The following is a 16,014-nucleotide window of genomic DNA, read 5'->3' on the forward strand; positions in this document are numbered from 1 at the left end:
ATGAATACATTATATCAAACATTTTTAAATTCAGTTAATCATAAAGTACAATCATATTCAATTTATACAATAAGTTGTATATATGATTTGAAAATATTTGAAAAATATTTACCCAAGTTATGGTCATCATTAACTAAAAAATTTATTGAAAATTTATTCATTGTTCCCATACATAATCGTCATACATGGTTGGATAGATTTATATTTGTAATTGAAAAATTTTATGTGGAATTTGTTCAACAAAATGATCAAGATGATAATGATGTTCGAAAAGATTATGAAAAATTGATTGAATTTTTAGCTAACGAAATTCAAATGAAACATTCAGATTTGGATAATGAAATTCAAATTAAACTTGAAAAATTATTTGATTTTTTACAAACAGAAAAAAAATTTTGAATAAAAAAATTTTTGTTTTTTTTTCGAATTTCCTTCTTTAAAACTATTTCCATCAAAACAAGCATACGTATGTCGATTTAGCCATTTGGATTTCTTTTTTCATTGGTGATCCAGAAAATCTGCATCGGCCGTAATTGTGTGTATTTTTATCGGAAAAAATTCAATTTGAATAATGGCACAACGAAAACGTAACATTGAATTTGCTAAACCAGAAGAGCCATCATTTTTGAAAAAAATGAAAAATCAAATGGGCATACAGAAGGATTTTGTCACCATCGATACAAAGGTTTGAAAATATGAATTTTTTTTCAAAAACCGTGATTGATTCGATTTCTCGGGAAATTACTATAGAAAGAAAAACTTGACAAAAAAGATTTAGAATATCGTGATGAAGAACCTGTTTATGTGGTGGAAGAATCATCCGGAATTACTGAAAAAGAATTGGAAAATTTCAAAGAACAAACAAAACAAGGTTTGTTTTTCATGCATACATTTTTTTTGTTTTGAAAATGATCTCATCCACAAATTCAAATTCATTTAGAAAAAGAATTCAAAAAAGATGAAGAATTACTTGAACAGCGAATAATTTTTAAAAAACCAGATAAATCAAAAATCAACGATAATGATGATCAACAACAAGGCTCAACATCAACATTTCAAACGACAAAGAAAACAATAAATTCATCATCATCATCAACGATGAATTTTCGTTCGAATTTGATGAACAAAGATAAGATTAAAAAGGTAAAAAATTCCAGTCTTTTATCATTTGATGATGACGATGATAATGATGAAGATTAAGCGATTAATTGTCAAATATTTGTCATTGTATAAACCAAACTTTTCATTTTGTTCGAAGAAAACTTTACTCGTATAAAATCATCATATTAAACGAGTGAGTATTATTATTATTTTGTCATCAGGAATATTTTTTTCATTTACAATTTGATTTGTACACAGCTGATGGTATTTTTTTGAATGAAAATAATTTTCATTCAACAGTTTTTATCTATTTATTCTCGATCTATTTTCAACTTTTCCAGATAAAAAACCAGACTAAAAAAATTGTGTGAATAGTAAATTTCCAAAAAAACAAACAAACAATGCCCGAAGCAACAATGAATAATGATGAAATCAATTCTTTAGCTAAAAATGTAATCGAAACAGTTATATCGAATGAACCATATAAACATTCGGATGTAGCTAATTGGAATGATTCAATTTGTGAACAAATTGTACAACGTTTAATACAATTAAATGGTAATCATTTTAAATATATTGTATCATGTTCAATTGTACAAAAAAATGGTGCCGGTATTTCAGCAACATCACGTTGTTATTGGAATCAATCAAATGATCAATATTTGAATATACGTTGGGAAAATAAACATCTTCATTGTATTGTACATCTTTTTATTGTTTCATTGTGATTATCAATTTTTTTTTCTGTTTGCGCCATCATCTGATTCAACTTCCTGTTTTTCTCTGGTCACCGTGAATTTCCCCCCAAAAAAAAAATCCATTTTTTGTATTTATTCATTGAAATATTGTTGCTGATTCATAAAAAAAATAACACACACAGATTTAATAATTTATTTAAAATAAAACAAATTTTCTTTTCCATTTCCGTTGTTTTTTCATTTCAAATTTTTGATAATTTCTTTCATTTTCTAAACGCAAAAAAAAGAAACTGGGACCTTAACGAAACATTCGATTCTATATAAACCTAATGTGTGTGTGTATGGCAATGTGGGTGTGTAAATATAGAATCGAATGTTTCGAATATGAAAAATGTCAAGTTTTTCAAAAGAAAAAAAAACGTAAAACATTTTTCATTATTGATCATCAGCTTCATTTGGATATATCCTTTATTTTAATACCGAATCTAATCGTATCGAGGCGCTTTTGTCCTTTTTCTTTTTCCCGTTTTTTTGAAAAAATAATAATTGTGTTTGAGAGTATGTGTTATATACGTTTGTGTGTGTGTATAGGGGCGTAGAGGATTTATCGATGTCGTCTTTGTCGTTGATGATGGTGGTAAAAGCAAATAAATGAATGAATGAAATAACTAGAGCGCACCGTGAAATAAAGACCGATCAACCAACCAACCGACCAAGCGACCTATCAAAATTTTTTTGTTTCTCATTTACCCAACAAACACATACACATACATTACATTTTGAAGAAGATTGGTGAAAATCATCATCATCATCATTTCGAATGAAAAATTCGACAAATACGCCATTATCGTCAACAATTGGAACTAAAAAGGTGGTCGAAGGTGATGGTAGTGGTGGTGGTTGTTCATATTGATGCAACCATTTTATAATCTCTTCTTTTTTTTTCTCCTTCTTCTTTCTTTAGCAAAATTACATACACACAACAAACATAGATACGCCAACCAACCAACCAACCACCCAATACGCACTGTTAAACCCCGCCGAAAATATATTCAATAGTGTTGTCAATACACACACTAAAAAACACACTCACTCCAAAGCCAGCCACCGCCTCCGCATATAATTCATTTTTTTTTTCTTCTTAATAATAAAAATTATTCGCGTGCTCGGACGTAAATATTTTCAATATATTGAAAACATCCATTATCGAACAAGAAGAAAATATTGATTTTTCTTAATTTGAAACAAAAAAAAATTTCGTCATAAAGAAATTCCGTTTATCTTCGCTCCCTGTTCATTTTTTTTTTTTTTTTTGGAATTCAAGAATCTCATTCCCCCCGTTACAATTACGAATCAATTTTTTTTTCTAAAAATTCTCGAATTCGAATTTTTCTACGTTTTTTTTTGTTGTGCTGCTTATAATTCATATGACACATATCACCAATCATCATTTTTTGTTAATCAAAAAACGGGAACGTTTTTTTTTTTTTTGGTTTTTTTTCTCTGTGTGATTCAAGTCGGCTATTCGAATCTGATTGGATCAAAATAGTGGCCCAAATTTTTTTCGTTCGTTCGTTTTTTTGTTTGTTTGTTTGAGCACGTTGTTTGTTCGTGTTTATCTTGAGGTTCCGTTTTTTGTTTTTGTTTTTTGTTTTGTAAAAGAATATTTTTTTCAATCTTTGTTTGAATTTAGTGACAATCAAACATTATTCGCAAGTGCTTTTTTGAATTGTGAATTCTTTTCTTTTCTTTTTTCAAATTTTCCCTATATCGACTTTATCCGATCATCTTTGACGTGTGTGTGTATGAATCCATCAAAATTTCAAAATTTTGATAATATTTTCAAAATCAGAATTAAATCTTTAAACAACTAAAATCTGGTAAGTGACTATATTGATTTGCATTTTACATTTTTAAAACTTTTTGTTTGTTTGTTATGTGATTGTCAAAAAAAAAAAAAAATAATGTTAACAACAACAACACATGTGTTGTGTGGTTTGTTTATATATCACATTTTTTTTTCTCAAATATACATGTTGTTTATATATAAAAAACATGCATGTTTTTGAATTGAATGGCGCGATTTTTTTTTTTTAATTTTTCTTTTGATTTGATTTTTTTATTTTGAATGAATAGAATTTTCTTTTTTTTGGTTTGACATTCTGTTATAAAAACTGATCAGCTGATTTTTTTTCTAGTTATTCAGAAATTTCACGAATATTCTATCACTAGGCTTGCTACTTGAATGAATTAATATCTAGGGTAAATGTTTTGTTTTTCAAAATTCAGTTATAATTTATCGATTCTTTTCAACCCGAATTTGATCATCATTTCATCCATGAATCCTTTTAGTTTACCCATTCAATTGTCCATTGCCAATAAATCTGGATAAAATAGCTAGGCATTTTTTTTTGTATCTAAAATGTTCCATTCGATAATGAGTAAAATCAATCCTCGTTATCATCATCATCATCATCCTTATAATTCAGCCGATATCAGAATTGCCATCCAATTTTTTTTTTTTAATTTCCATCTTTGTTTTTGTCGTCGTCGTCGTCGTTTCTCGTCCAAAAAAAGCCAATATGGCGGCGATGGCCAACTAGTGCTCACTTCGTTATACAAAACAGACTTATACAGAAAAACACACACAAATAGATATACAAACACAATCGACCGCTGTTTAGCTGGTTGGTTGGTTGGAAGGTTGATGATGATGATGGTGGTGGTGGTGGTTTTTGACGATGGCTATTTTGTCGATGATGGTGTTAATGGTTATGGAGCATGCGTATTTTTTTTTATTTAATTTCAAATGTATACTGTAATAATACAGTGAATACTCTTGTATAAGTACGTCAATTTTTTTTACCTAAGATTTTACGTTGCAATTTAAATTCTTGATCCAAAATCCAATAGAATATTTTTATTCTTTTTATTGTTTACCATTCTTGTTTTAAAATATCCAGGAATCGTTCGAATTTTATGAAATATTTGTTGAATTGAAGAAAAAATGATGATTACCGGTTTTTGTTTTTTATAATATGTTGCCAGTTCAATGTAATTAGAAATCCGTGTTCCAATTTTCATTCAATAAAATCTTTTTCATTTTCCGAATCTTAATTTGTATCAAACGAAGATTGAAACGAATATTCACTGTAATAACACGCAAACACACACACACACACACACCACCGAGTTTCGAGACGCCTTTAGTCTCTTTTTCTGGGCAAAAAAAAAATTTTGTTCTTGTGCCTTGTCTGTAGATTTTTTCGTTGTTCCTGCGGCGGCTATAATAAACGGCAATAACAACAACGACGACAACGAAAAACGATTGAGCCAAAATATCATCATCAGCGTCCTATATGAATATACATAATACACACACACACATATACATAAAGAGACAAAGATCGATTGATAGATAGCTAATAGTGTGCTCAATCAAAAAGAAAAATTAGGAAAAAGGGAAGAGTATCATTTTTTTTATGGTAGGTGTGTTTATGATGATGATGATAATGATATTGATTATTATTGGATAATTTTCTTGATAAAATTATTGTGATATTCTTTTTGGGAATTTTTTTTTATTATAATTTGGTTGATGTTTAGTTAGTCACATTTTTGAATAAATTCCGGTATGTAAATGAATTGTTTGTTTTGATTTGGTTTGGAATAATTTGCATCAAAAATGTTTTAAGATTCAATTGTCAGACCTGTTGTTGTTTTTGATTAATTTTATCATATTTCTTTTATTTGCATCATTCATTTATAGATCTTTCATTGGTTTTCCAATTGAATATATAATTACGATAAAAAATGGCCGAAGAAAATGATTCAACAACAACAACAACGGCACCGGTAACGAAAACAATTGAAGCCAATAATGATAATGATGTTGAACAAATCGATGATGATGATAATGATGACGAAGAAGAATTAAAAAATAATGATATTGATGAGGAAAAATCTAATTCTGTTATCGATGATAATGATGATGAACAATTGTTGGATACAAATAATGATGATGATGTTGTATTGAATGAAAATGTTGATGATGATGAGGATAATGATAATAATGATCAACAACAAAATGATGTTGAATTGATTGATCTTTCAAATGATGGTAAGTGATTGATTTTTCCAGTTCCATTGATTTTGATTTTTTTTCTTTTGAATATAGAAGAGGATGAAGAAGATGATGATAATAAAAATGATCAACAAGAAGATGATTCTTGTATTAACACCGTTGATGATGATGAAGATGAAGATGGTGAAGTTAATGATAAAGAAATTGAAATGATTGAAAATGGTGAAGAATCCGATTCTAAAGCTTTTGATGATGATGATGAAGTTAACGATGAAGATCAAGTGGAAAATATTGATCAAGATAATGAAATGATCGATTCTATAAATGGTGATTCATCATCGATAAATCAGATGATTACCAATGATGATGGTTTACAGTCAGCAGCAGCTAATGCATCTATTACTGATGAAATTATGATTAGTGATGGTGAAATCGATGGTGATGATGAAGATGATGATGGCAATGAAAATGAAAATGATGAAGGAATGATTGTAACAGATCCAGCCGCTTCGACAACATCTAAGAATAATGATGTTGTTAGCAAATTAAATTCGAATAGTTTTGACAAACCACAGAATCTTGTTTCAAAATCATCATCAAAAAATAATCAATCATTAATTAATAATAATAATAAAATAACTGAAGAAATTGTTATCGATGATGATGAAGATGAAGATGTTATTGATGATGAAGATGAAGTACAAGATTTATCTACAAATAAATCGACAACAAAACATGTTAAAGAACAACAACCACAAGAACAAGAAATGAAACAAGAAGATAATAGTAGTAATAATAATAATAATAATGAAAAGACATCCATTGAAGATTTGATTCCAAAATTATCCGATGAATTGACTGGTTTTCCGAAATTTTTCCAAAATGTCCTTACATTGGGCGATTGTATAGCGATAAATAAAAAATCTCGTAGTGATATTGATATTGATAAAGATTATTCCATACTTGATTGTCCATCACAGGTTGTACCATTAATCATAAAACGAGCGAATAAATTTCCACCAAAATTGAAGACAGAAACATCGGACCAAACGACTGGACAAAAACCACCACCACCTCCACCATCACAATCAAATCAACAATCAAATAATACAAAAAATATGCTGACCATATCGGATTTTTATTCCAGTTCGGTGGGAAAATTTTTAATGGGTATCGGTTTAAGCCGCGTAAAACAATGGTATCATAAAGATGCTATTAATAAGGTACGAAAACAGATCCGTAAAGAAGGTGATGCTGAAGATCTAATGGAAGAACTAAAGAAACAACAAGAATATCTGACTAGTTGCCGTGTTGCTAATGCATCATATATTTTTCCAACGATAAAATGTGAACATTGCGATTTTCGTAGCGAATTTCAATCGGTCATTCAAAATCATATGGCATATCCACATCAAACATCGCGTAAAGAATTGAAGTGCAATTATTGTCAATTTTCTACACGCGATTCAAAAGTGATCATTGATCATGTACAATGTATGCATGAACGTAAATGTTTGATTGAATTACCACCACAGTTATATGAATGTCCTATTTGTCCATATGAATCTGGTGTAAAATCTAAAGCGGCTACACATATAGCAAAATGTTTGAAATTTTTTCTACCCGAAAAATTATTGGCCAACAAAGATGATTATTTTCCTACGATAACGCCCAAACCAATCACACAGGAAGATATTAAAATCTATGAGGCAACATTACAAGCATTACGTTTTGCTGCATTAAATCCACAGACAAAAGTTCCTCAGATTGCTGGTTTGCCACCTGGTCTACAACAACAAATGTATCTTGTGCAACAGCAACAAATGAATCGAATCGCACCATCAGGTCGTAATAAAAAACATCATCATCATCACCATCAACAATCAGCACAGCCATTCGATGCTCATCAAGCTCATTCTCATCCTCAACAACAACAACAACAAGCGCAATCTTCAATTATGGCTCATTCATCATCATCATCATCATCTCATAAAATGAATCGTCATAACAATGCATCTAATTTGGCTGCCAATGCTAATCAAATGGCTTTACATTACCGTAATGCAGCCGCACCACAACTGTATAACATGTTAGCAAATACACAGATTGCGGCACAATTATTTCAGAATGCTGCCGCTGCCGGATTACCAAATGCGCTTAGTTTATTGAATAAACCGCATATGTTGGCTAAATTACAGAATATCACTCCGCCTGGTACTGTTTCCGGTTTATCGGCCACACATCAACCACACCATTCATCCAGTCGTCATAATACATCGTCGAATAGTAAATCAAGTATCATATCAAATAAGCATCATCATCATGCACAACAGCAACAACAACAACAACCGAATAATTTAACGGTTGGTGCTGCAACTGTAGCAAACAATCCAAAAGGTTCATTTGTTATGTGTGAAATTTGTGATGGTTATATCAAAGATTTGGAACAATTGCGTACACATATGCAATGGATCCATAAGGTAAGTTTGGAAATATTTGAAATAAATTCTCTTGAAAACAAAAAAAAAAAAATAAAATTTATTTTTAAAATTTTAAATGAAAAAATCAGGTACGAATTCATCCGAAAATGTTAGCTAGTAGACCACCACTTAATTGTCAGAAATGTCAATGGAGATTTTTTACTGATCAAGGCCTTGAACGACATTTACTCGGTTCACATGGTCTTGTTACATCGAACATGCAAGAAATGGTTAATCGTAATGAAGATGGTGGTCGTTGTACAATCTGTGGCCGTGTATTCACATCCAAATTGGTTACTCATATGAATCAGGTATGTTGTATTTTTTTCATTCAATCTGAATGATAAATTTATTAATGAATTTTTCTTTTAAAAAAACAGGCTCATAAAATCAATTTGAAACCCGCACATTTAAGCTATAAATGTACTGTTTGTTCGGCTACCTTTAATTTGTATCGATTATTCGAAAATCATGTCTATATGGTACATAGTGGATCGGTTAAACGTAATACAAATTCAGCTGATAATGAAACAACAATGCCACCAAGAAAAAAAGCTGCATTGGATATGTCAGCGAATGGCAATTGAACAACTATAGACGAAGCTAAAGAAATCCGTAAATATCAAATTCAACTTTAGTTCAAAAAAGAAAAAAAATTCAATATATGCCTGGCACACACTGACACATCTTATGCACACCACAGCTTTATAGCTATCTATCAAATATTCTTTCATCATCATCAAAAAAAAAATTAGTAATTTTCTAATGAAAATACCAAAAAAAAAGAACGAATGAACGAACTAAATATCCCAATGATTTATCTCATTGATTTGTTGCTTCAAAATATGTATTGTAAATATATTAATTATTATTATTATACTACATTCTATTATTACAAAAAAAATATAACCAGTTTGAAAAAAAATTCTGGTTTTCTTTAATTTCAATACACAATCCACTCAAACAGAAAATCTGCATGTGAAAAAATGTAAAATTTCACACACAAAATACATATACCACACATAAATGTGTGTTTTGTCCAAACGATGATTATTACAACAACAGAATATCACCCACAAACAATTAAAACAACAAATTCTATTTGAAATCAATCAATTGTTTCATTATTTATATGAGTATATCATCATCATCATTTTTTTTATTAAAAAAAAAATTTCCGTTTTTGTTTCTGGGAAAAAGGGTGAAAAAAAAAACAAACAAAATTTACATTTTTTTTTACACAAACACAAATAGGTCTGACCCGGATAATAAAATAACAAATTTAAAAAAATTATGATTTAAAATTATAAATGACTATAATTTTATTTGACAATTATAAAATTTATTTCTGTCAGAAAATTTCAAAAAGTTGAAAAATTAATTAAATTTCATTGAGCAATTTCATTGATTTATTGATGAAGAGCATTTTTTTTATTGGATTTGAAAATGATGGTTCTTCTTTATTCATTTGACAAACAAACATTTATATACAAATAATAAACAATACAATAATAATAACAGTCATAGTTGAATAGTTGTTCATGATAGAAATATGACCATTGCTAATATTTTTATTTTTTTTTCGTAATTGAATCAAACGATTTATCAAACGATTTTGAATGATAATCGATTCCTGTTCAATTTGATATAATTGATATGTTTGATGAAGATCATATTGAGGAATTTTTTTAAACATTATCAAATGATTACACATATGATCAAGAACTTCAAAATCTTTTTGAACTAATTTCAACAAGTTAGCATTGTAATTGGGATTTTTTAAATCTTTTTCCACTTGTTTTTTAAGATTTTCTCCATCTTTTAACAATGCATCGGCAAGAATGAATTTTTTTTGATCATCATTATGGGTATCATTATCAACATGATGATGATCATCATCATTATGGGTATCATCATGATGATGATGTTGTTGTTGTTCTTCATAATTTTTCAATTCATATTCAATCGTATTCTGCATTAATACTAATTCTTCTTCAAGTGATTGAAAAAATGGTCGATCAATATCATTAAGTTTTTCATTTTTCATAAATTGTTCAAGATTTACCATCAATTCATCAACATATCTCGAAAACGTTTGCATACGTCCGATAAACGATTGATCCGTTTCATTACCATATTTTTGAGCATTTTTTTCGATCATTTTTTTTAAACGATTATTATTGGTAATTAAACTGCGGGCAAGATTGTTTTCATAACCTTTAATTTCATTGGGTAAAATATGAAAACAAAACAAAATCAGAAAAAAAATTGATTTCATATTCAACTAACTTACCCGAAACAATCGCAACGATTGTCAATGTAAAAATCAATAAAATGTTGAATCGCATTTTGTCGAGAAAATTGATTGTTGATTTGTTTCACTCAAAAAAAATTAATGATGAAGATGATTGAACTGGTTAAAAGTCTAACCAATACTTCAGTATTTATATTACTGAAAACAATCAATTAATTACAATTATATTATTGAATTTTGTTTGTTTGTTAATCAACTACATTCAACATTGTTCATCATTGTTCTTTTTATATATACAATATTTGATGATCTTAATCCAACAAACTAGAAAAAAAACAAGTGACCTGTGAATTCCGTTGAATTGCTGTCAGAAAAAAACCAACAACAACAATATTGTTGTTCTTTTTTTTTCTTCTTTACTTATCTCTTATTCCAGTAATAAGAAATTTTTTTCCCCGTACATCGTTACAAGTAATTAAGCAATTGATCATCTTTACTGAGAAAGAAAATGTACCAAACGTGACTTGTATCATTTGATTTTCATTCAAATCAACAAAACAAAGAAAGACAAAGAAGACAACAAAGAATATTCGAATATTCGAAACTGCACTATTTCTTCGCCATCTAGTGTCGACAAACACAATGATTGAAGATTTGAATTTGAAAATGAATTATAATTTGTCATTTTTTATTTTGTTTTTTATTTTATTGTTTTCAAAATGAAATAAAATTATTTGATTACAAATTACTAGTTCGTTTCTGCTGTTGTCGTTGTCGTTGACGATGTTGTCGTTGGTTGAATTGAATTGGAATCAGAAATGGTTTCATATTCGGAAATATTTTCCATTGTTTCATTTGCCGATGTTATTAATGAAGATGATGCTGATGATGCAGGCGATGATGGCAGTTGTTGTTGTTGTTGTTGTTGTGAATGTTGTGCGTGATTTGGATCCATTTGTAATTCTTTCAAATGTAAAGATAATTCATATGGTTTTTTAAAACGTTGATTACAATGTTGACATGTTTTTGAATGAAAATTTTTATAATGACGATTAACCTGTGCACGAAGAAAATGCATATAAGTACAATCATCAATTGAACATTGATAACCAACAATAGAATTATCAGTTGATCGTCGTAACATGAATACATTCGGTGATATACGTTCACGTATTAATATTTTTTCCTCTTTTAATCGTTCAATCATTTGCATAAATTCATTTTTTGAATGTACATTTTGTGTTATCTTTCTTGATGATGATGATGATGATGATGATGATAATGTTGTGGTGGTTGTTGCCGCTGTTGATGATGATGATATTGGTAATGGTATTGTCGATTTTTTCGTAATATTACTACCGGATTCGAAATTATTAATTATCATTGGCTGTCGTTGATTTGTTGTTGTTGTCGATGTTGTCGATGGTGATGATAATATTAACAATGTATTTTTATCATTATTTTGATATGATATTGTTTGTATTGGTGTGGATGTTGCTATTTTGGAATGTTTTGTTGTTGCTGTTGTTGAATTCGATACATTCGAATCGATTATCGAAACAATCGATTCTTGATTCGAATCTTCTTCATCTTTTATTTGTAAATCGATTATCGGTTCAAACATATTATTATTATTATTATGATTATTAATAAAAATATTTTGTTCATTTTGATTAAAAATTTGTTGTTGTTGATTAATTTTTCTATGATTATTACCTGTTGTTATAGTTGATTGTTTTGTTTGACCATGAAATGTTGTTGTTGTATTTACATTATATAATTGATCATCATCGTCATCATTATCATTCGAACAATAACGAAAATTATTATCAGCATCAACATCACCATTATTATTATTAATTGTCATTTGATTATTATTTAGATTGTAAATATTTTCATCCAAATCCATTATTATTGATTCATCATTATTACCATTAATCAATCCATTATTATCATTATCATTGATCATAACTTGTAATAAATTATTAATCTTTTGTTCCATTGATTTTAATTTAGTAAATTTCATTTCAAAATAATCTTTTAATTCTTTTATTTCCGAACAATATGTTTGAAAAATGTTAACAAAATTCTGTACATGAAATGATTGATTTGAATGACGTGATGATGATATGTCGTTACTGTTAATGGACATTATTGGTTGTGTTCTTCGTTGTTGTTGTTGTTGTTGATAATTTGTTCGTATGATTTGTTGTTGTTGTTGTTGTTGATTATTTTCAACCAAATTTGTTCGATGATTTATTGGCATCAAATTCATTCTAATCAATGATCGTTGCTGTTGTTGAACAGAATTATTATTATTAATTCTTTGACGATCATTCGACGATAATCTTGTGGATGATGATAACATTACCTTTTTATCATTATTTGTTTTGTTTGAATATGGATGATAACGTTGTTGTTGTTGTTGTTGTTGAATATTTGTATCTAAATTATTTGTTGAAATCATATTGGAATTTTGTTTCATTTTGGTTTGCTTGAGGTGGTTTTTTTCTTTTTTTTTAGTTTGAAAAATTTCTATTCAACCATATATATGTATGATTGAATATTTTGATCATGAAAATTCATTTTGAAACAATTTTTTTTCACTTAAATAAATCTTGAATCGAATGAAAAATTGAATTAAATTTAAACAAAAGTAAATTAATCTTGTTTGATCACAACAGTGGTAACAATTATTTTTTTATTATTCAAAAAAAAAGTGAAAGAAATTCAACAACAACAACAACAATAATAAATGAAAGAAAAAGTAGTAACGGTAAATAGAGTAACGGAGGGGAAAAAAATTATTCCATCCTGAAGAATTGTTTGTTTGTTTGTTGCCCCCCAATATTCTTTGGAATTACACACACATACAATCCAATTGAGTATCAAGATTTTTCCTCTATTTCCATTCTTTCAATTTATATTCTGCTATATTTCATGTTATAAACGATGGTAGCCATTTTTTTTTTAGTTTTGTTCTTCTTCATTGATACTGCGTTCATGATGATGATGACGATGATGACATGTCACATATAATGGTGAAACTTTTTTTTTTTTCTTCAATACAACACCATCATCATCAAAATTATATAGACAAAATATACACTGCCGGTTTTTTTTTTCATTCTTGGTAATAATGATGATTTGTCCACGTTTGATTTTCATTTCTTTCTGTTTCCACAGCTATTCGATCAACTTTGAAAACGTGGATGGATTTAGTAGGCTATAGCTTGATTGGGATGCCCAGTAATAATCGAATGACGATACACGAGAAAAAAAATGACATCACGATTGTGCAGTAATAAATAATTCGGTTACACAAACAAAACAAAATAATAAAAAAAAAGATCGAATACGAATGCTCGGTCACAAATGTGGCATTATTGTTTGATCAATATATACATACGGCGTGTGTTTGTTCGTGTATAGATTGTTCCAGAAATAGTTGGCTATATATATATCGTTGGTTTCAATCAAGTGACAATTCGTTTTGAATTTAAGTCATCATTTAAAAATGTTGCCAAGATGTTTTAATTGAAATAATTTTTCTATAAGAAATTTCCGCCAAAAATACGAATATCGAACATAAATTTCCAATGAAAAATAATATAAATATTGAATATACATGTATTAATTTTACACCATTATCAACCAATGTTTTTGATGATGATAATTCCAATAAGGAATGATATTTTTCAATTTCCATTATAATTTTATAGAACCATGCTTGACTTAAATTTGATTCATATAATATTTGTACACTGGAAACAAAATAGGAAATTAATTTTCAAATGTTAAAAATTGGAATGAAATGAAATAAACATTCTTTCAAGAAAACATACTAATGATCAATAACATTACCAAATGGTGAATGTTTTGCAAGTGCAACCGATATAAAATCAACACCAAATGAACCCTGTCCAACATGTAATGGTTTTTTGGCAATTAATTTCGATAAAAATGATAATGTTAATTTAGAATCAATATAAATATAACGACCATTGGGATCATTTTGTACAATATCGATACCTTCTTCAGTACTTTCGGTCATGTTTTCTTTACTTCTAAATATAGAAAAAAAATCGAATCAATTAATTAATCTTGAAAACAAAATGATGAAAACAAAACAAACCGTTTTAAATGTTGACCAATCATATATAATGTCGTTAAATCTTTGGGTGAATCAACAAACAAATCATAATATGAACTAAATTTTAGACAAATAATTTTAAAATAATCATCTTGTAATGCTTTCAATATATCATTGGTTGTATCCATTGGCCGTTCATATTCCGGTATTGTTAATATTGAATAAAATGATGCACAATATGCTGGTGATAAAACAATCATTGTTAATATCTAATATCTAATAACATAAAAAAGTAAAACACTGACTGGCTGGCTGGCTGGCTGGCTGGCTGGCTGGCTGAGACGAAACACTTTTTTCTATTTCAATGCGCATGCTCGAAAAATGGATGGCTTGCATTTTTTATTTATAAGGATCTTTTGATTTTTACATAAACAAATGGCTGGCTTGCATTGGACTTGGCCTTATGACTAAGCTAGACTTCGTCTACTTAGTAGACGAAGCCAATGACCAATGGCTTGCAATGCTAGTTAATGATAAATAAATAATACGAATACGATTTTGTTCGACAATAGAAGCTGTATCAATACTTTTACCCAATAAAGGATCTCTTGTAGAATAGGAACCCCAATGCTGTTTTGGGTTCTTATTCTACAAGAGGTTCATTTTGGGGTTACTAATCTACATGAACCTTAATAAGGAACGAAACGATTACAATTCTAACGAAATACATCATATCTTTTTTTTAAATTAGATATTTTTGTCAGCAGTTAGGTTTTCCTCCCCGGAAAACCTAACTGTCCCATCCTAACCTAACCTAACCTGCCGAGATTAAGTTTGATTAATTAAAAACCAAGGAATGTTTATTTGCTTTATTCTATTTATGTATGTAGCAAGTTAGCATTGAGTTACTATGGGTTGGGTTCCTATTCTACAAGAGGTTCATTTTGGGGTTCCTAATCTACAAAAGGGTGTTTTGGGGTTCCTAATCTACAAGAGACCCCAAATTATTATTCATATCGATAGAATCGTTCATCGTATGAATATTTTCAATAAGAATAATTTTCATCATTTGTAATTCGAATAAATCTTTATGACATATTTTTTGTAAATAATTCCATAAACTTTGATCACCTTGAAATTGTATTCTGGTTGAAGATGTTTCAATATTTAAAATAAATATTAATATTTCAATCAAAATGATGATGATAATCATATTTTGCCTTTACCAATGACAATGTACCCATAATGTTGACAATGAAATTCATCAAAATAAAAAAGAACGAAAAATCGCCAAAAAAAATACC

At 28.7% G+C, this 16,014-nt stretch overlaps 6 protein-coding genes across 9 annotated transcripts; 3 read left to right on the forward strand and 3 right to left on the reverse strand.

Moving 5' to 3' along the window:
* Positions 1–442: 442 nt before the first annotated feature.
* Positions 443–1,503, forward strand: LOC113792455 (uncharacterized protein KIAA1143 homolog). Its single transcript, XM_075819722.1, has 4 exons — positions 443–685; positions 751–871; positions 941–1,294; positions 1,360–1,503. Exons 1-3 carry the CDS (start codon positions 572–574, stop codon positions 1,198–1,200), a joined length of 495 nt encoding a protein of 164 aa, XP_075675837.1. The 5' UTR covers positions 443–571; the 3' UTR covers positions 1,201–1,294; positions 1,360–1,503.
* On the forward strand, positions 1,503–2,022 carry LOC113792456 (dynein light chain Tctex-type 1-like). The gene has a single exon (XM_027342343.2). The coding sequence runs from the start codon at positions 1,503–1,505 to the stop codon at positions 1,827–1,829; it is 327 nt and encodes a 108-aa protein (XP_027198144.1). The 3' UTR covers positions 1,830–2,022.
* A 1,241-nt stretch (positions 2,023–3,263) lies between these two features.
* Positions 3,264–9,151, forward strand: MEP-1 (zinc finger protein MEP-1). Of its 2 annotated transcripts, XM_075819790.1 has the most exons (6): positions 4,994–5,284; positions 5,406–5,431; positions 5,569–5,919; positions 5,977–8,363; positions 8,453–8,674; positions 8,744–9,151. In XM_075819790.1, the coding sequence occupies exons 3-6, from the start codon at positions 5,613–5,615 to the stop codon at positions 8,948–8,950; spliced, it is 3,123 nt and encodes a 1,040-aa protein (XP_075675905.1). In that variant the 5' UTR covers positions 4,994–5,284; positions 5,406–5,431; positions 5,569–5,612; the 3' UTR covers positions 8,951–9,151. The 2 variants fall into 2 exon arrangements, with proteins under 2 accessions (XP_075675904.1, XP_075675905.1); XM_075819789.1 differs by lacking the exons at positions 4,994–5,284; positions 5,406–5,431 and adding an exon at positions 3,264–3,679.
* LOC113792404 (uncharacterized) lies at positions 8,448–10,856 on the reverse strand. The gene is made up of 2 exons (XM_027342293.2): positions 10,657–10,856; positions 8,448–10,580 (listed from the first exon to the last, which is right to left on the reverse strand). Exons 1-2 carry the CDS (start codon positions 10,709–10,711, stop codon positions 9,847–9,849), a joined length of 789 nt encoding a protein of 262 aa, XP_027198094.2. The 5' UTR covers positions 10,712–10,856; the 3' UTR covers positions 8,448–9,846.
* Positions 10,857–11,193: 337 nt separating this feature from the next.
* Positions 11,194–13,204, reverse strand: LOC113792387 (uncharacterized). The gene is made up of 3 exons (XM_075819791.1): positions 12,334–13,204; positions 11,360–12,207; positions 11,194–11,241 (listed from the first exon to the last, which is right to left on the reverse strand). The coding sequence occupies exons 1-2, from the start codon at positions 13,100–13,102 to the stop codon at positions 11,366–11,368; spliced, it is 1,611 nt and encodes a 536-aa protein (XP_075675906.1). The 5' UTR covers positions 13,103–13,204; the 3' UTR covers positions 11,194–11,241; positions 11,360–11,365.
* A 74-nt stretch (positions 13,205–13,278) lies between these two features.
* Positions 13,279–15,254, reverse strand: Ir60e (Ionotropic receptor 60e). Of its 3 annotated transcripts, none has more exons than XR_012846156.1 (4): positions 14,753–15,254; positions 14,463–14,684; positions 14,027–14,381; positions 13,279–13,843 (listed from the first exon to the last, which is right to left on the reverse strand). XR_012846156.1 is itself a non-coding variant. In XM_075819792.1 (3 exons), the coding sequence occupies exons 1-3, from the start codon at positions 14,968–14,970 to the stop codon at positions 14,129–14,131; spliced, it is 693 nt and encodes a 230-aa protein (XP_075675907.1). In that variant the 5' UTR covers positions 14,971–15,254; the 3' UTR covers positions 13,279–14,128. The 3 variants fall into 3 exon arrangements, 1 of the variants encoding a protein (XP_075675907.1); XR_012846155.1 differs by having other exon boundaries at positions 13,279–13,849; XM_075819792.1 differs by having other exon boundaries at positions 13,279–14,381.
* Positions 15,255–16,014: the final 760 nt, after the last annotated feature.

This window comes from Dermatophagoides pteronyssinus, unplaced genomic scaffold (genome assembly GCF_027571235.1).
Source record: "Dermatophagoides pteronyssinus isolate colony J.1.1.1.1 unplaced genomic scaffold, Derpt_VIB-CSIC_2022.12 sq0004, whole genome shotgun sequence".
NCBI classification, from domain to species: Eukaryota; Metazoa; Arthropoda; class Arachnida; order Sarcoptiformes; family Pyroglyphidae; genus Dermatophagoides; species Dermatophagoides pteronyssinus.

Coding starts and splice junctions, on each gene's coding strand:
- LOC113792455 (XM_075819722.1), top strand. CDS start 572: ATGGCACAACGAAAACGTAACATTGAATTTGCTAAACCAGAAGAGCCA. Junction 686..750: donor TTGTCACCATCGATACAAAG/GTTTGAAAATAT, acceptor AAATTACTATAG/AAAGAAAAACTTGACAAAAA. Junction 872..940: donor CAAAGAACAAACAAAACAAG/GTTTGTTTTTCA, acceptor AAATTCATTTAG/AAAAAGAATTCAAAAAAGAT.
- LOC113792456 (XM_027342343.2), top strand. CDS start 1,503: ATGCCCGAAGCAACAATGAATAATGATGAAATCAATTCTTTAGCTAAA.
- MEP-1 (XM_075819789.1), top strand. CDS start 5,613: ATGGCCGAAGAAAATGATTCAACAACAACAACAACGGCACCGGTAACG. Junction 5,920..5,976: donor GATTGATCTTTCAAATGATG/GTAAGTGATTGA, acceptor TTTTGAATATAG/AAGAGGATGAAGAAGATGAT. Junction 8,675..8,743: donor TGGTTACTCATATGAATCAG/GTATGTTGTATT, acceptor TTAAAAAAACAG/GCTCATAAAATCAATTTGAA.
- LOC113792404 (XM_027342293.2), bottom strand. CDS start 10,711: ATGCGATTCAACATTTTATTGATTTTTACATTGACAATCGTTGCGATT. Junction 10,581..10,656: donor AATCGTTGCGATTGTTTCGG/GTAAGTTAGTTG, acceptor ATGAAATTAAAG/GTTATGAAAACAATCTTGCC.
- LOC113792387 (XM_075819791.1), bottom strand. CDS start 13,102: ATGAAACAAAATTCCAATATGATTTCAACAAATAATTTAGATACAAAT. Junction 12,208..12,333: donor ACAATCAACTATAACAACAG/GTAATAATCATA, acceptor TACAAATAAAAG/ATGAAGAAGATTCGAATCAA.
- Ir60e (XM_075819792.1), bottom strand. CDS start 14,970: ATGATTGTTTTATCACCAGCATATTGTGCATCATTTTATTCAATATTA. Junction 14,685..14,752: donor ATTGGTCAACATTTAAAACG/GTTTGTTTTGTT, acceptor TTCTATATTTAG/AAGTAAAGAAAACATGACCG. Junction 14,382..14,462: donor GGTAATGTTATTGATCATTA/GTATGTTTTCTT, acceptor TTTTGTTTCCAG/TGTACAAATATTATATGAAT.